This window comes from Typopeltis vanoorti, chromosome 19, assembly GCF_054136105.1.
Source record: "Typopeltis vanoorti isolate ZY-2024b chromosome 19, IOZ_Tvanoo_1.0, whole genome shotgun sequence".
Classification (NCBI taxonomy): Eukaryota; Metazoa; Arthropoda; class Arachnida; order Uropygi; family Thelyphonidae; genus Typopeltis; species Typopeltis vanoorti.
Window position 1 is genome coordinate 38,226,897 of NC_143567.1, and position 24,383 is coordinate 38,251,279.

Genomic DNA, 24,383 nt, shown 5'->3' on the forward strand with positions numbered 1-24,383 from the left:
GGATATTTGTGTTTGTCTTTAGGTGAATTTCATCACTGAGTGTGAGACCACAGCCTTACTTGTTAGAGGCCGAAGTGGCTTGAAAATTTTCCATGTTTAGTATCTAGAGCAGGGTTTCTGGAGTATGTAAAAATAAATAAAAAATTACAAAAATGTGGGGAAAATCCTTAGCCTACCCACAGTACAAATATACTGTAGGTTTACTAATAACATTTCATAGGCATAAATCACATTAAAAAAAAATCATTCATTGCTATTCTAGCTGCTAACTATTTTGTTCGTTTACTCCTCATAGTCAGTATGTCAGCGCCACTCATGAATCATTCATTATCTCTTTCATAGTGCCCTCTTTCATTCTTTCTCACTCTTCCATGTATATCTACAATTCTCATTTCATTCTGCATACACATCTTCCATAATTCTGCTTTCATGTCAAATCACTTTCTCACTGCTATTCACCCTTGCTTGTTCTTATTTCTAATCTATCAAATTTTGTGCTAAATTCATTCAGTTAAGTGAATTTCCATTTCCACTAACAACCTACTATACCCACTTGTCACGAGGTCAACGCTCTCCTGTTGACTTTTGGGGATGATTTCTTTACCCACCTACTACATGTACCAAAAGACTCAGTCTCCCTCCATCCGGTAAAATTTTCTTACTATCATGTCTCTATTATATCACCTATTCTCCATACAAAGATTTGTAGTCCATATTCTCTTTTCTCATACCCAACAGTCCCAATATCATCTTGGTTAATGGTCTTGTGTACACTTTTCTCTCCTTCCTCATTTTCTTACAATTCTGAGACCATATTTATAATGGAAAATAGAATGGAGAGGAGAGCGTTTGTAGTAACTGTTTCATGTGTGCAAGAAATGCAAGTTATATAGAAAGCAAAAAAAAGAAGTGACAAATATTAACAATGTAAGAAACGATAGTAAAGGTGTTCTGGCAAATGTGGAAGTAGTAAATCCAAGGAAATGGCTTGTAGCCATTTCCTTGAGATTTCCATTTCATGAGAGCATAAAAGAAGTGGGTGATGAAATGACAGTAAGAAGTGAAATAGCATGCTCGGGCATCCTTCACACCACAAAATGGTTGCTAGAGAGACTGGAGAAACAATTGTTGTGTGGTATAGTACATTGCTTCCCAAACTTATGGATGCTAGGGCCCCCATTGAAAAAAAAAAATCATAATATAGACATATATTATTATAATATTTATTGTATTTATATTCAATACAATTTATATTTCAGATTTTGAATTTGAAATGAAACTTATATGAATAAGCATATACTTACTAATATTCATTAAACGCCGAAATACGCAAGAAGCAAAATTGGTGAACCAACACCAATGTGCGATTTTTTCCATTAAAATATAAAAAAGAACAAAAAATAAATAATAAAAATTAAATACGTTTCTTTTAAGATTAAAAAAAAATCCACTTAGTCTTAAAACATTTTAAATTTGTTTTCATTATTTCACGGCCCCCTCAACAAAACTTACGGCCCACAGTTTGGGAAGCGCTGGTATAGTAGATGGGAGGTTGAAAGAAAAAGTGAATGGGGAAAAATATGAAAGCACAAGAAACTAGAAATAAGGATATGTATAGAGATACGATATTTCCAGGTGCAAAGATTAAGGATTTTAGTGAAGTTGTTAGTTTGCAGAAAGAAGTGAAAGAGTTGTTGAAAGAAGTGAAAATGAAAAGTAAGAAAGTAAAGATTGTGAGTCTGCTGTCTCAGTATGATAGGACAGAGTTGAGAAGAAGGGCCATCATTGCTAATTAGTCAATGGGAAGATTGTGCAGGAGGAATGGTATACAGTATATAGATGGGTAGAGTGAATTTGATGGGTAAAAGGACTTACATATGCCTGATGCCACATGCCGTTTAAATGATTTCAAAATTAAATGTTTGGAGAAAGTGTAGTTTAGTGAGAGTTTGGACGTACACAACCAGAGAAACTAGAGATATTAGGGCACAGTTGCAATACTTGATTGCAACTGTGCCCTAATGTCTGGCCAGTCCTAGGATACATGAGTATATGTTCAGAAATGATTATGCAATGCCGAATGTGATTTTATAGGGTGTAATGTTATTGCCATTTGAATGGCAATGACATTACACAAGGGTAATTGTGGGTACAAGGGGGGGGGGGGGGGCTACTGAAATGCCTGTACACAAATGCCAAAGTATGAAGAATAAGAAAGAGGAATTTTTGGCGTTGGTCAGCTCGACTTGGCCAAAAAATTATAGGCATCATTGAGACCTGGTTGATAGAAAGTGATAGTTACAGGGATAGAATGTAAAGGGTAATGTATTTTCAGAGAGTAATGAGGGAATAGGACAGGAGGTGAAGTAATGCTGATGACAGCTGAAGAACTGCAACCAACAAAATTAGAAGTTAGAGGATATTAAGTCTGGGTGAGATGATTCATTTGAGGCTGACTAGTGTGAGATAGTGGTCAGTAGGAGACAAAATATATTGTTGGTTTCTGCTATATACCAGGAGGTCCACAGGATGATGTAGATGCCATTCATAAGCAGATTAGCACAACAAGTGCAAGATGAACAGTTATTATGGGAGACTTCTATGAGGACATAGATTGGAGGAGGAAAGGGTGCCTGGCAAGATGAATATTGAATTTATGCAATTGTTCAAGAATAATTACCTGAAACAGGATGTTATAGAGGGAACTAGGGGTTTGAGAGCATTGGATCTGGTAATAGTATCAGAAGATATATCCATAACCAAGGTAGGCACTCTGCCTCCAATTGGGAATTATCATCAACAACCATTGGTCCAATGCCCATAGGTGTCTGCTGCCATCTTGATATGATTCTTCAATTGCATTCTATTCTGTGCAAGATGACTCAGTTTGTGTATAGAGTTTCCGTGCCATTTGACGATGTCATCACCCCATTCTCTGTTTGGTCTTCCTCTTTTGTTCTTTCCTTCAATCATTCCAAACAGCAACATTTTTAATTTTCTCTCATCATTCATTCTACATATATGGCCAAATAGATGTAGTTTCCTTCTGATTATTTTTTGGATCAGGTTTTCTTTTGGTTGTAGATTTCCTCATTGTTCACTTTCTGTATCCAGCTTATTCTCAAGATCTTTCTATAGCACTTCCACTCAAATGCCAATATCCTCCTTTCAGATTCTCTCAGGAGTACCCAGGCCTCGCAGTATGCTGCTGAAGATACAGGTTTCTACAATGCGCAGTTTAGTTTGCATCTTTATAGCTCGGCTCTTCCATATTTTGTCCATGGCTTTTAAAATAGTTGTTGCTCTGGCTATTCTAATTTTTATCTCTTTTTCAGGGTCCAAGTCATGCATCATGTGGCATCCAAGATGTGTGAAGTATTCCACATTTTCCAGTTGAAATCTGTTTATTGTAACTTTGTTCAGTAACTCCTGTTATCCGAATATCATTGTTTTAGTTTTTTCAAAGTTGACATTTAGTCCATATCTTTTTCTATCTGTGTATATAGTGTTTGCAATGTTTTGCTGCTGCTTCTTCAATCAGGATGATTGAAGGATGTCATCTGCAAAGCAGAGGTAGTTTATTCTCATGCCATTTATTGAAATGCCTCCACCTTCTTCTTTAATCTTATCTAGTGTTCTTCCCAGATGTGTGATGAAGATGATTGGTGATATTGGGTCCCCTTGTCTTGTGCCTTGACTAGTGGCAAACCAATCTCCAGTCTCACCTGCTATTCTGATTTTTGCTTGTGCTTGGCTGTTTATATCTTTCAGCAGGCGGATCAATTTATTGTCCACACCATAGGATTCCAAGACAGCCCATGTTATATTTTGGTCAATATTACCAAATGGTTTTTTGGAAGTCAATGAAACAGCAATGTATCTTTTTATTCTTTCTTCGAGCTTCCTCTGCTATTAGTCTTAGTGAGAATATTTGTTGCACTGTACTTCGATCTTGTCGAAATCTGGCTTGCTCATCGGAAAGATGTGCCTCCATATGCCCTTTCAGGCTTTCTGTTAGTATTTTCATCAGCACTATGCCAAGATGACTCATTAATGCAATAGTTCTGTAATTGGTGCATTCTAAAGCACTGTCTTTCTTATGAAGAACAACCAAGACCGATTTTTTCCACTCTTTGGGGGCATACCCTGATCTCCATATTTCATTACATAGTTTATATATTTCTTTTACAACTGATTCTCCCCCATATTTTAGCATCTCACCTATTATGTTGTCATTTCCAGGACTCTTGTTGTTCTTGAGATGTTTTATAGCCTTATTCACCTCCTCTTCCAATATGTCATTTTCACAGATCTCTCCTAGTGGAGAGATTGCTTTTAGTTCTTTGATTACTTCTGTTGCAGTATCATTTAGTTGATTTTTATATAGTTCGCTGCAATACCTTGTCCATCTGTGTATGATTTTTGTCTTGTCCATCAATACTTTACCATTTTCATCTTTGACTGCTACTGATCTTGTTTGCCACTTCCTATTGACATTTCTTATGAGTTTGTAGCCCTCTCTAGTTTTGTGTTCTCCATAGTACTGTTCAATGTTTTTGCACTGGTCCTCCAGCCATTTGGCTTTATCAGATCTTGCTGCTTTCTGTACCTCATTGCATTTCTGATGGTATAACTCATTTGCTGCCTCTGAATTCTCTCTTTTAAGTTTCAGTTCTCTTTTCTCTTGTACCAATTTTAGGGTTTCCTGAGTTATCCATTTCTTGTTGATCTTTTCTCTTTCAGGAATTACTTCCTCTACTGCTTTTTTAGCACTGTAGTCATTCGTTCCTCTTGTATTTGTATTTTGTTTTTCACTTGGGGTCGTAAGCTTAGTTTCCAATATGTTCTGATATGCTGTTCTTAGCCTGTCTTCATTTAGTTTTGAGATGTCTCTAGCTTTTTGGAACTTTCCTTTGTACTTCTGTTTAAGTTTTAGTCTTATATTTGCAATCACTAAACTGTGGTCCGAATCAATATCAGCTCCTTGGAATGATCTGCACTGTTGAAATGAGGTTCTCCATTTCTGGTCTATTAATATCAGGTCGATCATATTCCTGTGTTTGCCATCGAAGGAGCGCCACGTCCATTTACGGCAATCTTTTTGTTGGAATTTGGTATTGCAAATCATCAGGTTGTTATCCGTGGCAAATTCTAGAAGCAGCTGTCCACATTCATTTCTTTCTCCATATCCAAATTTTCCCATAACCTTTTCCCATCCTGTGTTATTTTTGCCAATCTTTGCATTTCAGTCTCCTCCAATGATGAGTATATCCTGCTTCGGCACCTCATCAATTACTAGTTGTAGATCCCTGTAAAATCTCTCAATGTTTTCATCTGCACTCTCTGCAGTGGGTGCATATATTTGAATGGTTGTGATATCAAATGGTTGGGCACTGAATTTTTCAACCATTATTCTTTCACTAACTGGTTTGTATCTTATCATTGCCTGACAGGCCTTGTTACTTAGCAGGAAACCTACACCTGCTTCATGCTTACTTTCATTTCCTTTCCAGAGAACTTTTCCACCATTTGATTCATCTTCTGGGAAGTTTGTCAAACATGTGGAATTCCCTGTCATGAAAGTGTTTATGTTGAACTATAAAGCTGGTAATTATGACAAACTTAGGAGGCATCTTGGAACAATCCTATGGCTTGAGAAGCTACAAAAGAATGTTAGTAGTGCATGGGAAGTAGTCAGAGATTGTTTGAAGCAAGCAGTATCAGAGTGCATACCCAAGTCAGGAGGATAAACCAAGTGGAGATTAAGTGAGTGATTAGAGTTAGGCATGTGGGTGGTGGTGGAGGGGGATATAAGGTAAAGGTGATCAGCATACTCATGAGTAGTACAAATAGGAAGGGTGACTGGTTTGGTAAGAAATGCCAAATCAGATTAAAGAGAAAATTAGCTAATCAGGCCAAAGTAAATCCAAAAGAGCTTTATATATGAAGTAAGAAGAAAAGTAGTAGGAAAGTGACAGAGGCAAAAGAAATAGTTGAATTGTTGAGTGATCATTTTGTGAAGGTGTATCATCCAAGTGAATACTTTGCAGTTATTGATGTGATAGAGATATATATCAAAACTGAGGTAGGTGAACAGGAGGTGTTCAGCATATTAAAAAAATATCAATGTGAATACAGTACTGGGAGTGGATGGTATGTGAGCCCATGCACTATATGAATGTGCAAGAGAATTGGCATTGTCTCTAATGAAATTGTTCATCAAATTGTCTTTCTTTTTCTAAGGCTCAACTCTGGCAGGGTTCCAGGGGATTGGAAAAAGGGTAAGATAGTCTGTTGCATAAAGGCGACTCCAAGACAGAAATAGCAAATTACAGACTAATTTATAGTGGTCATAAAGTACCTATTTATAGCTTACAAATTACAGAACAATTAATATATCAGGAGTAAGTATTGGAAAAGTTGGTTAAAGATAAAAATCCAACAGTGAGTGGATGGATAGGGATGCGATACACTATAGTGGACAGAATGGTTTTGTAAAGGGTATGGCTTGTCATAGTAATTCACTCGCATTTCATAATAAAGTGACAGAGAAATCAGATAAAGGAAAATGCTATACCATTATTCTTCTGGGCTTTGCAAAGGCATTTGACAGAATACCACATAGAAAAGTATTACAAAAATTGGAGCAAATTGGAATGGATATAAAGCTGCTAGCATGGATTGGGAGAGGGGGAAGTTGGCTGATAGATAAACACTAGAGAGTAGTATATGGTGGAATGGAATCTAGAAGAATGAGGTGGAGTACCTCAAGGTTCTGTATTGGGCCAGAATTTGTATATCATATAGATATAGAGAATAATTTAAGGGGGAGAGAATATTAATTTGTTTGCTAATGATGCAAAACTGGGAAGAGCAATAGTTGATAAAGGTGATGTAGATATTCTTCAGGATGATTTAATAAATTAGTATTGTGAGCAAGGATAACAATTGTCAATTTAATGTTTGCCAAATGTAAGGTTATGCACTTCGGGATGAAAAAGTTACATGCAGTATATCATACTGATGGTATTGGATTGCAGGAAATTGATGAGACTAAAGACTTGAGGATAATGGTGGACGGAGAGTTAAAGCTCAGAGAACATGTTCCAAAGGTTGGCAAAATAGTTCAAAGTATTACTTGGCTGTCAAAACACACAGTAGCAAGTAAAGATAGTGATTAGTATATGGTGGAATGACCTTGTTATCCATCTTTATAACAGTATGATTCGGCCACATCTTGACCTCTGCACACATTTAGTCACCTTCTTTTTTTTTTTTTTTGCAGATCAGAAAGTGGTAGAAAGGATTCAGAGACAAGTGACCAATCAGGTGACAAGTCTGTGGAATGCTCCCTATAAGGATAGGTTGAAGGTGTGTGGGTTACGAAGCTTAGTTGATAGGTGGCAAAGAGGGAACATGATAGAAACGTATGAGATATTTCAAGGGTTTTATGAAATAGATGCAAAGGAAATTTTTCATTATATGACAGTGAGAGAACTAGGGGCCATCCGTGGAAGTTGTGTAAGAGTGTATTTTGTAGGGATGCAGACTACATTTTTTTCATGGAGAATGGTGAATGAGAAGTGGATTCCCAAAATTAGTTGCGAGTTCCCTGATGGTGAATTAGATTAAGAAAAGGTATGATGATTTTTGTGTGTAAAATATTAGTTTAGGCCTCCCACGATGAGTCTCCGAACTCCATGGAGATAGCGTATAATAATAATATCTGAGCTTAGTAGTCCATATATATTGTATCAAAATCTAAAGTGATAGGGCTGCTATATTCTTTTCCAGTAGCATCCTCTTTGCACCTGCGTTTGCAATATTTGTTGAGCTTCACTTCCCTGTCTGTCATCACTTAAAGATCTCTGATTCATTAGTTTCTTGAAGTTCTCTCCATTTTATTGAGTGGTAGTTAAAAAAATCCATGTTTTAATTTTTGAACTTTCTGTAATTGCCCTCTTCTAGTTCCAAATAAATGAGTTACTGACTTCTTATAAATTAAAGATGTCGAGAAATTATATTCTTGGTTTAATCCTTTATCCAAGTGTAAGCAAACAAAGTTTGCACCTGAAATATTTTCAGGACTGGCTCAATTCATATATAGAGGCTAATGACTTTACATCACTCGCCTTAGTATCCCACAATGCAAAGCACATATCCTTACAGGTATATATAAAATGCTGTGCATTATGGGAAGGGTCACTACCCAGATTTGTTTCTACCTTTATTGAGGTCTCATCAGTGGGAGACACTTTGTTTGCTTACACTCGGATAAAGGATTAAACCAAGAATATAATTTTTTTGGCATCTTTAATTTATAGTATAACCAAGTTGAAAAACTTTCAACATCTATCTCTAATCCAGAGTATTTTAGTAATAAGGCGTAACACCTTTGACTACTTGTATATGGAAATATGGCTTCCATATACATCATTACTTCAACCTTGGTATCACTTCTAGGTCTGGCTCCCATTGATGAGACCTCAATAAAGATTGAAACTGGTCTAGGTAGTGATCCTTGCCATAATGCATAGCATTATGCATGTCCATAAGGATGTGTGCTTTGCATTGTGGGATACTAAGGCAAATGATGTGAAGTTATCCTCTATATATGAGTTGTGAAGTTGCTTCACGTGCAAACTTTGTTTGCTTACACTTAGATAAAGGATTAAACCAAGAATATGATTTCTTGGCATCTTTAATTTATAGTATAACCAAGTGAAAAACTTTCAGCATCTGACTTCTTAATATCCAGCCTTCCAATTATCTGGCATTCTTATGAATAGTCATAGAAATCTGTGTTTAATTTTTTATATATAACTCCCAGATGCTATTTTCTCCATATTTATATTTCTGCAATTAAAATTGTCCATAATAATCTTTATTTGCTAATGCAGTTTGCCTAATTATCTCATACTCTCCACATTTCCAGGCCCTATATAACAATTTCTTGTTAAATATCTATCTCACACCACTTTTAGCAGGCTATATAGAAAAAATAAATTTGAGTTTTTAGATGTGTGTGGACTGAGTTTGATGGCAGAAAAGACTTATAATAAGAGGGATGGCATGTACTCGAATTCATTTGGCATTCAGGAGCCTGTAAAAATTACTTCTTGATATGAGACCTAATGCAGAATCAGGGAAACTAAATCATCAAGGGAGGAATGGGAAAAATGTGTGTGAAAGTTTAGCTATGGTATGCAAATGAGATAAAGATACGAATGTCTTCGAACATGGTTATGTATGTGACAAAGGGGTGGGAAAATATACTTTGGGTTTGGACCTTTTAAGTATGTCTGGGGAGAGAAAAGAGAAATTCTATAACAATAGCAAATAGATTGCATATCTAATTATAAGAACAGGCTAGGCGGTAATTTATTATGACTATACACAAATGCCAGGAGCATCAGAAACAAAGGTGAATGAATAAGCAGAAATTGAAATGGCCCCAATCGAGCATGTGGAGATCATATTGAGTGAGTGGTATCAGTGGAACTAGCTGTAGATCCAGAAATGAGCTGTTGTGTTTGTATACAAATGCTAGACGTATAAAAAAACAAGGCAGATGAAATGGTTGCATTAATTATGTCTGTTCACCCAAAGATTATTGTAATAAGTGAGACATGTATTGAAGAGGATGACATCCTGACAGGAATAGAGATGGAAGGGTATGATGTGTTTCGTGAGGATAGCAGGGGTAAAAAGGGAAGGGGAGTGCTATTGATGATAGAGAAAGAGTTATGTCCATACAAAGTAGAGATGCAAGAGGAAAATAGTGCCAGTGGTTTTGATGCAGTGTGATGTGAGAAGAGGTGAATGGAATCAAATACTTGGTTGGATGTTGTTATAGACCAGTAATGTGGATGGTGGTGATAATGAAATGTATAATCAAATTAGCGAAGCAAATAAGAAAAGGGTGATCATTATGGGCGATTTTAACTATGGCAATATAAACTGGAATGATGAGATAGCAACTGGAAGTAAAGAGAATGAGGTAGTTATCCCTCAAAAACTCAGACAGTATGTAACAGAGGGCACTCGAGGATTGAGGGTCTTGGATTTGGTCATCTCCTCAGAGGATGTAATTATAAATGAGGTATCAAATCATCCACCAATTGGTGAGAGTGACCATGAGGTGAATGCCTGGTGGTTGCCAGCAGTGTGAGGACCTCTGTGAGAAAAGGATATATGTGAAACTACAAGGGGGGGGGGGGGAGGGATGATTATGAAGAGCTCAGAAGATAGCTTGCAGATGTAGCATGGAATGAGGAGTTAGCTGGAAGAGAGATCAGTGCAGCTTGGGGGATTTTCAAAAACTATCTAGTAGATGCAGTGTCTAAATGTATTCCCAGGGTGAGAAGGTTAAATAAGGTAGGTGTGAGATGGATGAATAAAGAGATTAAGCATGCGATGCAGAGAAAAAGGGCATTGTGGAGGTAGCATAAGAGAAGTGGAAATAACCAATTCCATGAGGTCAACAATGACCAGGCAAGGAAGGTGACTTGGTTGGTGAGGGTAGCTAAAGAGAGGTATGAACAGCAATTAGCTAATGAAGCCAAAATGAATCCTAAGGAGTTCTTTTGATATGTAGCCAGCAAAAGAAAGAATGATTATGGAAGGATGACATTGATAGGAGAAAATGGTATAAAGACAGCTGTTGCGGAATGCGTGGTGGAGATACTTAATGAGCAGTTAATAACGGTCTTTCAATCTTGTGAATGTGACTTCATGGAGAGATTGAGAACAGTTGATGATGGGAAGGAGAGACTGGCTTTAAGTGAGCAAGAGGTGTATGGGGAGTGAAGTAAACTAGATGTTAATAAGGCTGTGGGACTAGATAATATATCACCACGTATTCTGAAGGAATGTGCCAGGGAGTTGACACCTGCCTTGACATATTTTTTTAATACGATTCTTGCACTCGGTCAAATTCCTAGGGAGTGGAAGAAGGGCAAGATTGTGCCACTTCATAAAGGAGGTGATCGAACTCAATCATCAAACTATAGGCCTATCTGTGTGTCAGGTGTTGTGGTTAAGTTGTTGGAGAAGCTTGTTCGAACTAGGATCCAGAGTTGGGTTGACAACAATGGTATTATCTTTGATGGACAGCATGGATTTGTTAAAGGGAGGTCATGTTTTAGTAATCTACTTACTTATTACAATAAAGTGACTGCTTCCCTGGACAGAGGAGAAGGATACATAGTAATATACTTAGATTTTGCAAAGGCTTTTGATAGAGTACCTCATAATAAATTGATAGTCAAACTAGAGCAGATGGGGTTGTATATTAGATTAGTGCATTGGATTGGAGACTGGCTATCTGATAGGTATCAACAAGTTGTGTATGGGGGAGCGATATCCAGGAAAAGGAAAGTCACTAGTGGAGTGAGAGGCGGGTTTTTTTTGTGCAGAGTTGTAAATGATTAGAATGCCTTGCCTGAGAGTGTGGTGTCTGCAAGGAGTTTGAATGTATTCAAAGCACAGTGTGATGAGCTGTGTGTGTGTGTGTGTGTGTGTGTGTGATAAAAGGACCTCCCAGATGAGTCTTTGACTCCATGAGGGGTCTTGGTGTAATAATAATAAAAAAATGTGTTGAATTCGTTGCTTTATTGAATATGATGCAGCCTAAGATTGTTTTCATAGTTAAACCTGGCTATCAGAATCAGATATGGTAACTAGGTCTGGTAACTAGTAATAAGTATACTATGTTACGGCTCACGGTGCAACTTAATAAGGGCGCTCATTCAGCCATATTGCAATAGGCGCCTTTGCTACGCTAATAATTCCAGTTAGTGTAGCAAGTGCAGAAAGAAGTTTTTCCTAGCTTAAACTGTTTAAAAATTATTTGCGAATAGTAATGACCCAAGAAAGATTGGTCAGTCTAGCAACTATATCGATAGAGGCGGACATAGCTTATAATTTAAATTTAGAAGAGCTAGTAATAAGTATACTATGTTTGCGGCTCACGGTGCAACTTAGTAAGGGTGCTCATTCAGCCATATTGCAATAGGCACCTTCGCTACGCTAACAATTCCAGTTAGCATAGCAAGTGCAGAAAAAAGTTTTTCCTAGCTTAAGCTGTTTAAAAATTATTTGCGAATAGTAATGACCCAAGAAAGATTGGTCAGTCTAGCAACTATATCGATAGAAGCGGACATAGCTTATAATTTAAATTTAGAAGAGCTTATAAACAGTTTTATTGTGTGATATCCCCTTTGAGCAAACATTTAATTAATATTATTATGTAATCGTTTGGCATTTCTCTTGTAATAAAAACATGATAGCAATTGGAGATTTTCTTATATTTTTGTCTTATAATCCATCAGGGGCAATATTTAATTGCTTGCCTCGTGGCACGATCTGATCTGGAGATGGCCCCGGGAGTACTACTGATGATATTAGATGACTTAAGTCCAAGTAGAAATGCAAGAAAACAATGATGGTAACAATGTCCCATGTAGCGGTGAATTTGAGTATCTGGTGTGAATTGCAGGCTAACAAAATGAAATATGTGGTGGGGTGTTGCTACAGAATTGGCTGCTCATTTGCAGAGAATGAAGAAATGCATCTCCAGTTTAGCCTTATGGGTACCAAATGAGTGATCATTATGGGTAACTTTAATTTTCCAAATGTTGATTGGGTAGATGAGAAATCTCATGATAAGAAAGAAGAAGAATATATTGAATTGTTGCAAGATAACTTTCTCAAGCAGTAGGTGAAAGAAGGAACTCGAGGACAAAGCGTGTTGAATTTTCTCATAGCATCAGAAGTGGGTCTCTGTTAAGAATATGGCTATTTTACCACCGTCTGGTGACAGTGATCATGCTGTGCTTTTTGGGAAGTATCTAATTGTATTAATGCTCTGATTAGAACAGGTTATATGTTGAACCACATACTTCGAATTTATGATCGTCTTAGGAGGACACTATCTTTGGTCCCATGTTATCAGTTTTAGCTGAATTGGAAAAATGTCGACAATGCATGGGAATCTTTGAAGAAGTGATATCTGAATGTATCCCCTAGTGTTCAAAGAATAAACAAGTTGGGAGTAAAATGGATGTGCAACCTTATTAAGCAAGAGATCCAGAAGATGATGATGTGGAAAGAATATCATGAAAATGAGAGTGAGAGGAGTTATTAAATATATAAAGCTCACGCCAGACAAGTAACAAGTATTATGCAGAAATCTAAATCGAAGTATGAAAAGAAATTGGCCATCCAAAATTCTTTTGGATTTCCTTTAGCTTGCATGGCCAATTTCTTTTCATACTTCGATTTAGATTTCCACACAATACTTGTTACTTGTTTGGCTTGAGCTTTATATATTTAATAACTCCTCTCATCACTCTCATTTTCATGATATTCTTTACACATCATCATCATCTTCTGGATCTCTTGCTTAATAAGGTTGCACATCCATTTTACTCCCAACCTGTTTATAGGGGGAAAAAGAAAGAATGAATGTAAAAGAATAACTTTATTGAATGCAGATGGTAATCTAGTATCAGAAGCTAATGACATTGTTCAGTTAATGAGTGTTTACTTTGCTAAGATATATCAACCAGGTGTATGTAACATGGTGCACAGTGCTATAGCTACATTGGGTGAAGAGTTATAAGGTTCATGAAAATGAGGTCGAAGAGCTGTTTCATAACCTGGATAGGGACAAATGGAATATCAGTCTGTTTGCTAAAGGCTTGTTCAGCTGAATTGACTAGGTCTTTCACATGTTTGTGCAACTTGAGTCTCAGCTCAGCAATGATACCACAGGAATGGAAGGAATGTATGATAGTTCCATTGTACAAGGGTGGTGCAAAAACTGATGTGTTTAATTAATGACCTTAATATACTGAAATACCATCAGTATCTCTGGTGTGGTAGTGAAGATTTTAGAGAAGTTGGTAAGAACTCGCATACAGTTGGGTAGACAAACATGCTATACTCTGCAAGGAGCAGCATGGATTTACTAAAGGAAGATCATGTTTTAGCAATTTGCTCATATTTTATAGCAATGTTACGGCCGAGTTGGATAAAGGGAATGAATACACTATGATGATGTTGGATTTTTCTAAGGCAATTGATAGGATACCGCACGAAAGGCTGTTGCATAAACTGGAGAATTTAGGATTGGAATGTAAACTTTTGACTTGGATCAGGGGATGGTTGACAGACAGATATCAAGAAAGTGGTATACAGTGGATGTGAATCTGCCAGATATAAGATGACCAGTGGCGGTACCCCAGGGTTCAGTCCTTGGGCCATTAATGTTCAGTCTGTACATTAATGACATCAGGTAGGGTCTAACATCAGATGTGCAATTATTTGCCGATGATGTGAAGATAAGTAGGGCAATCAGGGATGCTACTGGTATTCAGCTCTTACAAAATGATTTGAATAGGCTGGAAATTTGGGCAAATGAAAACGGGTTTAAGTTTAATGTTAGCAAGTGTAAAGTTATGCACTTTGGCTTGATGAGATTTCCACTGGCATATTATATTAGCGGGGTTATGCTACAAGAAACTGAGGAGGCAAGAGATCCTGGCATATTGGTGGACAGGAATTTGAAATTCAAAAGTCACATAGCAAAAGTTGCAAGTACAACTCAGAGAATAATTGCGATGTTGAAGCAAACCTTAACATGTAAGGATAAGGAAGTCATTTTGCCTGTTTATAAGGCTTTGATAAGACCACACCTAGATTATTGTTTGCAGATTTGGTCTCCCATGTTCCAAGGGGGATAAAGAAGCTGTGTAAAGCATGCAAAGAAGAGTTACAAAGATTATATTTGGATTATGGGATTTAGATTATGAGGACAGATTGGGAGTATGTGGATTACAGACTTGTTAACACAAGAAAGAGGGGGTGATATGATAGGTCTATATACTTCTGAATGGGTGTTATAGGATATTGTGTGAAATTTTTCATTATGTGAAAAATTTCAAATTTTTCATCAGGTGGGGAGAGAACATGGAGGGGGGGCACCCATGGAAGTTAAGTTTGTTCACAGTCAACAAAAGGTAATAACTAATAATTAAGGAATTGACAGCATACACAAGAAATATAAATTAAATAAACTTTAACATATTTCTAGTGTACGCTGTCAGTTCCTTAATTATTAGTTATCATGTTTAACCAGCGTATAAGCCTACAAGAATTACAGTCAACAAAGGGGTAAGAGCTAGGTTTTCTCTCATATAGAGTGATTGAGTGGAATAGTTTGCCTTTAGGGGGTTGTGAGTGCATCTAGTATGAATGAATTTAAGAAGGTATGACAGCTGGTTTGGGTGATTTATAGCCTCCCTCAATGAGTCTTTGACTCCCCCAGAGGTCTCAGATAATAGTAATAATAATAATTTTAATTTGGAAGAAAATTGTTGAAAGGAAGTTAGTAATGATGTAAGTTCTTCATATAGTACTATCATAATATCCTGTACAGTACATGTCAGGAATTTGATGACAATAATAATTTTTAACATATCATCAATAGTTACCTCTCCTGCACATTTTTAATTTTTCTTGCAGGAATAATGAATGAATAATAATAAAAGTGTAAGTTTTTTTTAGCTAATTCAGAGGCCAAAAGGTGACATTTTTAAGAGTCCCTTTTAAGGTTTACTTCTAGGGATTAGTGGACTCAGTTTGTAGATGATGTGATTTGTGAGCAACATTCAATTTTCTGATTGTTGAAAGTATGACCTTGCTAATGCTTCTGGCTGGTATCTCCACTTGGCCCTGGCTCCCACTGAAGAGACCTCAATAAAGGTCGAAACTAGTCTGGGTAGTGGCCCTTCCCTGCGGATATGTCTAATGCATAACATTAGACATATCCGCAAGGAGATGTGTTTTGCATTATGGGAGATACTGAGATAGGAGTGTTGGTAGCTTGCTCCACCTTTGGCAAGGAGTTGTCCTGGTGTTGTACCACCTTACCCCAGTCCCGAAGCTACTTTCAGGCACCAACTTTGTTTGCTCACACTTGGATAAAGGATTAAACTAAATTTATTATATTCTAACCAAGTGAAAAATAAACTTTCAACATCTTTCTGGTTGTATTTACTGGTATTCAGAATCACAGCATCATTGCTCATATTTGCCTTGGTAATTATTTTTGTATTTGCATAATTTATCATCACTTAAGAATGTTAGTCCACTGTTAAGCACTTAATTATTTTAAATGTGCTGTTTTCATTTCATTAAACCTGAAAATGCTTAAACCAGAACTTAAGCCTAAATATGTTTAGTGATTGATTCCAATCTTTCAAAATCAGATTCTTTGCAGAATCCAGAAACATTGTGTGCATCTGTTTTTGTGGGTATATGTGGGCATATGCAGGTACACATTTTAATTATTCGTAATACTTGTCACTTCTACCATAGCAGGATGCTTTGCTTTCTCTACTAAACTAATTCCAAAGTCTTTTTGTTATAAGAAATGTTCACTTGCTTTAGTTTGCATAAAATATAAAGTGAAAAGGGATATGATTTTAAAGACAGTATTTTTTGCTCCAATTTTATACTGTAATTCTACAAAAAAAAGAAAAAAAAAGTAAATAAAAAGTGGTATTTGTTTTTAAATATAAGTATCAATGCATTTTGTTTCTTGTAGATAACATTAAGAAAATAAAAATGTAAATGTGGGTTATTTAATGTACTTTGTTTATTTCTTTTGGAGTATAGCAATTTGGACTTTGTCCTATCAGGAGAGTATTCAGTAACAAATGCTTAGGCTGTCACCTATCAGTTCTAAGGTCATCTCTCATGTTCTTACTTTTGCTTGGCATTACCTAACCAGTCATTCAGAACTGATATCTGTAACAGGTGCATTGATTGTATTGACAAAGAATATTTAAAGCATTGAGGAAGCTGTGGACTTATTAAAATACAAGTTCAGTTGTATCACTGGGTGTGTGACTTGTTTTTTAACTCATTTAAAATAAGATTTTTATTGAATAGCAGCATATGAAGTAATTATTTTGAAAACAAACTTGTCTCAGAATGATAGATATTTCTTTAAATTTTCCTGCTCTTGTTGCTTTTCTAATGTTATGTTACTGAAGTTTAATTTTTATTTAAGGAAACTTAAGCATATTAAGTAATTATTAATATTATATCTATTAGTTCAGATATTTTGAGCATAATGTTAATGTAATATGATTAATATACCATCATCCTAATTTTGTAAATCTATATATATGGATGGATGGATTTACAAAAGGAAACTTTTCTATCAGATCCAGCTGTGCATAATTAATTCATTCCAACTGTTTTATTTATCTTTTTTTTTTCCTTTTTTTTTTTGAAAAATTCCCATCTGATATGATAATATTTGTCTGAAGTCTTTCCTTTCTTCTGAAGAGATCTTGCCAGAAAGATTACAGAATTATTGCACAGAGTGTATAGAAAAGTTATTAATATAAAACCAGGCTATCAAGTTTTAAGAAACTATAAAAAAAAAATCTTTCTTTGGATTTACATTCCAAATATAGTTTAAAAGAATTTCATTTTCTAGGTGTATTTGACTTGTTACAAGAAGATGATTGCAAAGATGAAAACTTGGGTTATCTTCCATCTTTTCATGGTTATAGTGTTCCTTTTAAGTGGCCTAATTTTGAACTTTATGCAACTCTGTGCATATTGGATTATATTTCCGCTTAATAAACATCTCTATAGGCGCATAAACTTTTACTTGATATACTCCAGCTGGTCACGTAAGTTGATTTAGTTTTTCATCTTTGCATTGAAATTGTAACTATCATTTGTATAATTATTCTTTGGTGAAGTAAATATAAACTTAAAGATTCCAGTACTGTTTCTATTAGACCTTTGTAGAACTAGTATTGTACAGTTGAATATGGTTTCAGATAATTTTAAAAAATAAGTGCATCATTAAACTGCTTCCCTTCCTCCTTTCCCCAGCTGATATGAATTGTAGTCTAGCAGAATGTAGTTTGGTATCTAAGATATATATATACACTGTTTGATAAATTGTCAATTTTTCAGACAGCATTGGAACAATCTAGTTTGAAGAGGATGCTCTTGGTTGTGTGCTCATGATTGATTTTGCTTCTTATGCTGATAGGAAAATTGTGCTAGGGTTGGATCTGCTGTAAATGAAGCAACCTTTCTCACCAGCAATTGTGAAATGATTGCGTCCCTGAAATACTTCATTGTCCTTATTGTTTTATTATTACATGACATCTCAATGGAGTCCAAGGACTCATTGCAGGAGGGCACTCTCCACCATTCAGCCCAATGTCTACAATACTTAATCCACTATCTATATACTTCTCCATCTACCAATCGCTAATAGTATTTTTGTCTGTTAATCATGTGAGATCTCTGACCATTTTGTCCATATGCAAGATGAAAAACCTCTCAGATTCACACACACACACACACACACACATTCGTTTTAAAGAAGTTCCACATGACAATCTTTTTTTATAACGATAATCAAACTCAGGTCTCTTCGAATTGAAGGGCACATTGTTGTTCCTCCAATCTAGATACTTTATTAGAATGTTATTTTGAGGTTTTAATAACATATTACAACTGGTATAAATAGAAAATACAAGTAACAGTTTGAAATATTCAGGGTTAGTGTCCAAGTTTCTTATCAAATTTATTTCTCAGTGATGCAGATGCCCTTTGTTTGAATGATCTGCTTGGATTCCCATTTAGGTTAGCTTTTCAACTGAAGGTGTTAGTTCATTCTGATGGAGGTGGGAAGGTTTGTTTCATCCTGCAAAACTGGAAAAGTAGTTGGAGAGCACTTTCATTAACAGATGTAATACAGATATAAATTAAGGCTACTGCCCTCATAGTCTTAATTGCTTGCCATCCCAAGCAAAACAATTAGGAATCTGTACATGGCATGTGCTGATTTCAGGACTGACCTTTCGCTTCTTAAGTAGCATCTTCTTTTTTTTTTTTTTAATGATAGTGGTTTTTCTACATCTTGCTATGTAAAGAGTATTGAATTCATGATTGCTAATCTGCTTTTTTTTCCAGAGCACGCGGTTTCTTATATCTACATATTCCCGTTCCGCTTCACATCTCACCGCTAGTTGTCTTTCCGGTGCTGGCCGCATTCGGCAGTGTCACACATGCTGTGAACAAGCACTGACGTGTTTCATGCGGTCTCCATTCATACACAATTTTTATAGTCTATAAACCTTACGATTGTTTAATGTTATGTTCTTGATAAAAATTTTATCACATAAAAAATAATAAAGTCGTCCAAAAGAAGCAAGTCCAATTCTTCTACAGCTAGCAAGAAAAGAAAAACATTGACTTTTGAAACAAAACTCAACATTATTAAGGATTTTGAAGGCAGAATGAAAATTTGTGAGCTAGCAAAGAAGTTTGATCTACAGGAATCCACACTAAGAACAATCATAAAAGATAAAGAAAGAATTCTCGCTGCTGCAAAAAATGGCCAATCATTGAATTCAAGCATAATTCGTAAACGCCATGGGATTATTGATGAGATGGAAACGATGCTTAAATTATGGTGTGATAATCAAGTGAGAGTAAAAAATTGTCCAGTTGATGAAATAACAATATGTAGCCAAGCCAAGCTGATTTTTGAGAGGCTAAAAGTAGAAGCTGGAGAAGCCGCCAAAGAATAAAATTTCGTGGCCAGTAAATCGCTATAACTGGCACAGCATCGTGGAGAGGTGGCAAGCGCTCATAAAGAGGCTACGTCTTCTTTTCCTGAGACACTTAAGGCTATCATTGAGGAAGGTAGCTATAGCAGTCCAACCATATTTAATGTAGACGAGACCGGCTTGTTCTGGAAAAAGATGCCTAAGAGAACTTTCATCACAGTGAAGAAAAAACGTTTCCTGGTTTTAAGGCTTCCAAAGACCGGTTGACAGTAATGCATTGGTGGAAATGCAGCTGGTGACATTATGCCGTCAGACAAATCTATTAGATTTTATGAAACCATCGACATCTAAATAACTCTTTTTTTTATGTACGAAAAACTACAATTATGATTATACAGTATTTCTTAAAAAAACATAGGTGTTTTTGTAAACCTTTGGTCCCAATTAACTAATATTTTGCATGTTTGTATATATAAATTACATGCAAAATTATACCCTGAGTTACGCGAATTCAACTTACGCACTTTTTGTTAGTCCCATCTACCGTGTAGCTTTGGGGTTTTACTGTATATTGATCCATAAATTTTTAGTTACAGATTAGCCTATAGTAGGGAATGTTTAAGGGTCAAAGCTGGATAACTGAGAGACCTCCATGTAGCATTTTAAGGAATGTGGGTAACCAACCAGAGAGCCTTTGTAGCTCAGTGGGTATAGACGAAGCCCTTGGGTCAGAAAGACCTGGGTTTGATTCCCGTCAGTGACGTGAGGAACTTTTATCTGATTCTTTCAATGAAAGGTGAGTTAGCTGGTCTCATATGGAGGTAGGGTTTTTTTTTCATCTGGAAACTCAGGGTTTTTATAGTCCCCCAGAACAAGCAAACTGGCCCTGTGAACACGTGCATCTACAGACACAAGACACGCCGGGAGGCATAGGGCTAACCACCTTATCCTCAAGTTATGGTTGCTAAGTCCAAGAATACTTGGAAAGGTCATGGGTGCTTAAGTACCTGTTAGGACCACTGATAGGATAGGATAGAGTAAACAGCCAGGGCTTCCGACCTAATGTCCATTACTCTCCTTCTGGTGCACCCTGTTAGGTATCTATCTGGATTCGGAACAAATGAGAAGGGGCTGACAATTTGGGATTTAGCTGACTAGATTGTATTCTTATTGGCATAAACCATAATGCAAAATTGATGGTACAACATGATAGAATTTCATGATGGCTGTGGCATTGTTCAGTTAAATGAGACTTCTGTTGTTTTCGTTAGGGAACCTGGGTGAACAGCAACATGGTGTCTCTTATTTTGGCATCATCAACATAGGAAGCATTAATTGAAAAGAAATGGAACTAGCAGAAGAATCGGATAAGTACCAGTTCGACATAATAGGTGTTATCAACAAAAAACGTGTGATTTTTCTAAGCAACAAATACAAGGCATTATATTGAGGCAAACAATCAAGGAGTAGCAGCTATAGTATTCAACACTAAATATGAGGATAATCTTACATAGCTGGCAATACGAAGTAGAGTGAGGTGGGCAAATATCAGAATGGGGAACTGGACAATGAGACTTATTTATGCCTAAGGTTCTACTAAGGAGGAAGTAGAGGAATTTTTTGAAGCATTATAAAAGGCAGCTGACACAATGAAAAAGAAAAAGCTGATCCCTATTGAAGATCTAAACTACAGAGTAGGAAATGAAAAATTTGAAACAGAGATCAAAAGTAATAATAATGGTAAGTAGTATCTATTTGATTTCTGCTCAGGACATGGACTATTTATTACTAACCATGTTCCAACATAAAAATGTACACAAATTCATATGGAAAGAAGATGAAAGAAATAAGAAAAGTCTCATTGACTGTGTTATTTTTGACAGTGATATTTTCCCACTGGTTCACAACACAAGAGTATACAGAGGATTAGAAATGGTAAGTGATCACCATTTAATGTTGAGCAAGATAAAATACAATTTCACCTTGAAAAGAAAGGCACGAACAGCTTTCAGAGGTGAACTGCAGACTTCCACAAACATTATTCAAGAAAAAATGAAAGTGTTTAAAAACAAGAACTAAACCTTGGAGATTTATTAGCAAACTTTGAAAGAAAACATCGACTCAGCCAGAGTGGCATGTTGTGAGATAATCAGGAAGAATAGAAAAATCAGAACTCCATGGTGGATTCACGAAGCTAAAGAGGCAGTTGGGGTTGAAGGGACATATCGAAAGTTCCTGGGAGCGAAGTCTGCTAATGTTTTTAGAGAATACAGAAAAAAATGTACAAAAAAGAACTATGTAAATCTGGCTAAATAAAAGTCATAAAAAGATTTTGGTAAGAACATAAAAAAATTAAATACCAGAAATGTTTTGAAATATTCTGTAGGCTATTGAAAAACCTTAAAAAAGGAGGAAAGATTACTGTAAAAGTAAACTGATGATAATGGTGACATGAAAATTGAAGGTAAATATATTCTAGATGTCTGGAGTAATTTGTTCGAAAGATTGCTAAATGAAACAAGCAGTGAAAGCATAGTAGTAGAAAACATTCCAGGAATGCAATCGAGATTACTTATTACAAATAGAAAATGCCGTCAAAAATGAAATGTGGAAAAGCAGCTGGAGCAGAAGATATTTGACCAGAAATGCTCAGATGTGGAGGTATAAAAGTTTTACAGAAGCCACAATGCATAATTCAGAAAGCCTTAGTCAGTTGGTCTAATTATAGAGTGATGCTACTGTTATAGATTGGTACTATGAGAGCTCTGCTGGAGCAGAGCTCTGAGCTCTCATAGTACCCATCTATAAACAGAGAAATAAAATAAAATGCAAGAATTAGAAGAATTTCTCTACTGAGTATTCTTGTTAAGATTTATTCAAGTATACTCGAGAAACAGTTAAGAAAAATTATAGAAGGGGAGCTTTGAGAACAACAGGCTGGATTGAGACCAAATAGAGGTTATCAGGATCAGATTTTCTTTAAGATAAATATAGCAATCCCTCGATTAATGTGACTAATGCATTCTTTAAACCAGGCTCATTAATCAAAAACACACTAATCAAATATAACCTATGGGGAAAAAGTATAATTCATTCCTCAAATTTCTTTTTTGACCCTTAATTTTTTTTATAAAAGAATTAAAGTATATCTCAGGTCCTAGTTAAAGGAAAACCATGAAGATGAAAGACTGTAAAACATATTCAGAATATAAATTTATTATTCTACTACTTAACAAAGAATTGAGCTAACTTAGTTTGGCAGGCATTCTGTTAAGAGAGCAAAAACTCTCAGTACTAAGGAACTTGAAGTGTCGGAGAGGTGTATTTTCTGTAAGCAAACTCTTGGTCGGTGCTTAAAGTATTTACCAAAATAAAGAGACAAAAGGCTTCACTTTGGCGATACAAAATTATAGCTTTGAGCATTCATCTCTCCTATCAGGTTCAGCTAGGGTAACTTGTAGTATGGTGCTGAGTGTATTCCTGCAAGCTCTCTGGTCAATTTTCGCATGAAACTTTCATAGTTTCTGTATTCGGCTTTGAAATGATGCTGGATTTAATATCCACTTAATTTATATAATTTTGCATCGCTGAAATGAAGCCTTTTGTCTCTTTATTTTAGTAAATAATTTATACACCAACCGAGAGTTCGCTTATGGAAAATACACCTCTCTGACACTTCGAGTTCCTTAGTACTGAGAGTTTTTGCTCTCTTAGGTTTCTGTCTGGTCTCTGATGAAAACCAATGAGTTTGAAACAGCTGTTCCATGATAATCATATTACTTAAGGAAGCTACACTAGTTTTTAATTAATATTTCCAATGTTTCAGCAGAGTCAGGCTGCCATTATCAGAGAACAATGAACAAATTGATGTGTATGCTCACAGGCAAGTGTGACTGAAGTAGAACAACAAAAGCAAGATCTCAAATCTAGGAAGTTCTAAGGATGAGTGCTTCCCAGAGTGCAGATAGTTTTATACAAGCCAAATTTGTTTGTTTGGATAATTCCTTAAGGCCGAAGCAGATTCTATGAAAAATCTTTTAGAAATTTAGACTTGAGTTTGCTGTTCTGCTTCAGTCATACTTGCCTTAGGTAGTGCTTGCCTGTACATATATCAGTTAGTTCATTGTTCTCTGATGATGGTGGTTTCAATCTGCAAAAATACTGGAAAAGTGTACATTGTAACTTCTTCAGTAATATCATTATTACTTAAGGAATTAGCATCCCTTGATAATACTCAGCTTACCAGACAGGACCATGTACACTATCTGATCAAAAATATCCAGACCTACTCATCCCAACTCTCACTGTAACATGAAAAGAATTAATATGAAGGGGGTTGGTCCACCCTTTTTTGCTCTAACAGTCTTCAATCTTCTGAGGCTTTCTGTTAGTATGTTACTGCATAATTCCCTTCTGTTCTTCCAAAAGAGCATTAGTGAGGTTGGTCATTTCCAATGATACAGCCTGGTTCGTAATTGGTATTCCAATTCATTCCACAAGTTTGATGAAGTTCGGGGCTATTTGCTGGCCAGTTAACTTCTTCAATAACCATCACATGAAACCATTCCTAGCACTTTGTGGATGGGGACATAGTCATGTTGATACAGGAAAGGGCCTTTGCTGAACTTTTAGCCATAAAGTTGGGAGCACAAAATTATCTAGAATGTCGTTATAGGCTGCAGTGTTAAGATTCCCCATTACTAGAACTAGGGGGTCCAACCCGAACCATGAAAAACATCCCAATGCTATGTGATGCCTTCTCCCCCA

General features: G+C 36.1%; 1 protein-coding gene across 4 annotated transcripts in view; it reads left to right on the forward strand.

The window, feature by feature from the left end:
• The window catches only part of LOC150096005 (1-acyl-sn-glycerol-3-phosphate acyltransferase gamma-like), a 172,751-nt gene that overhangs the window by 40,907 nt on the left and 107,461 nt on the right, over positions 1-24,383 (forward strand). For 2 of the 4 annotated variants that reach the window (XM_090409114.1, XM_090409113.1), the window contains exon 2: positions 17,516-17,714. In XM_090409114.1, coding sequence (XP_090265240.1) covers positions 17,540-17,714 — 175 coding nt within the window. In that variant the 5' untranslated portion in view covers positions 17,516-17,539. Of the gene's footprint in view, positions 1-16,815; positions 16,910-17,515; positions 17,715-24,383 lie in introns of those variants that run through there. The other 2 variants (XM_090409112.1, XM_090409116.1) reach the window with 2 other exon arrangements.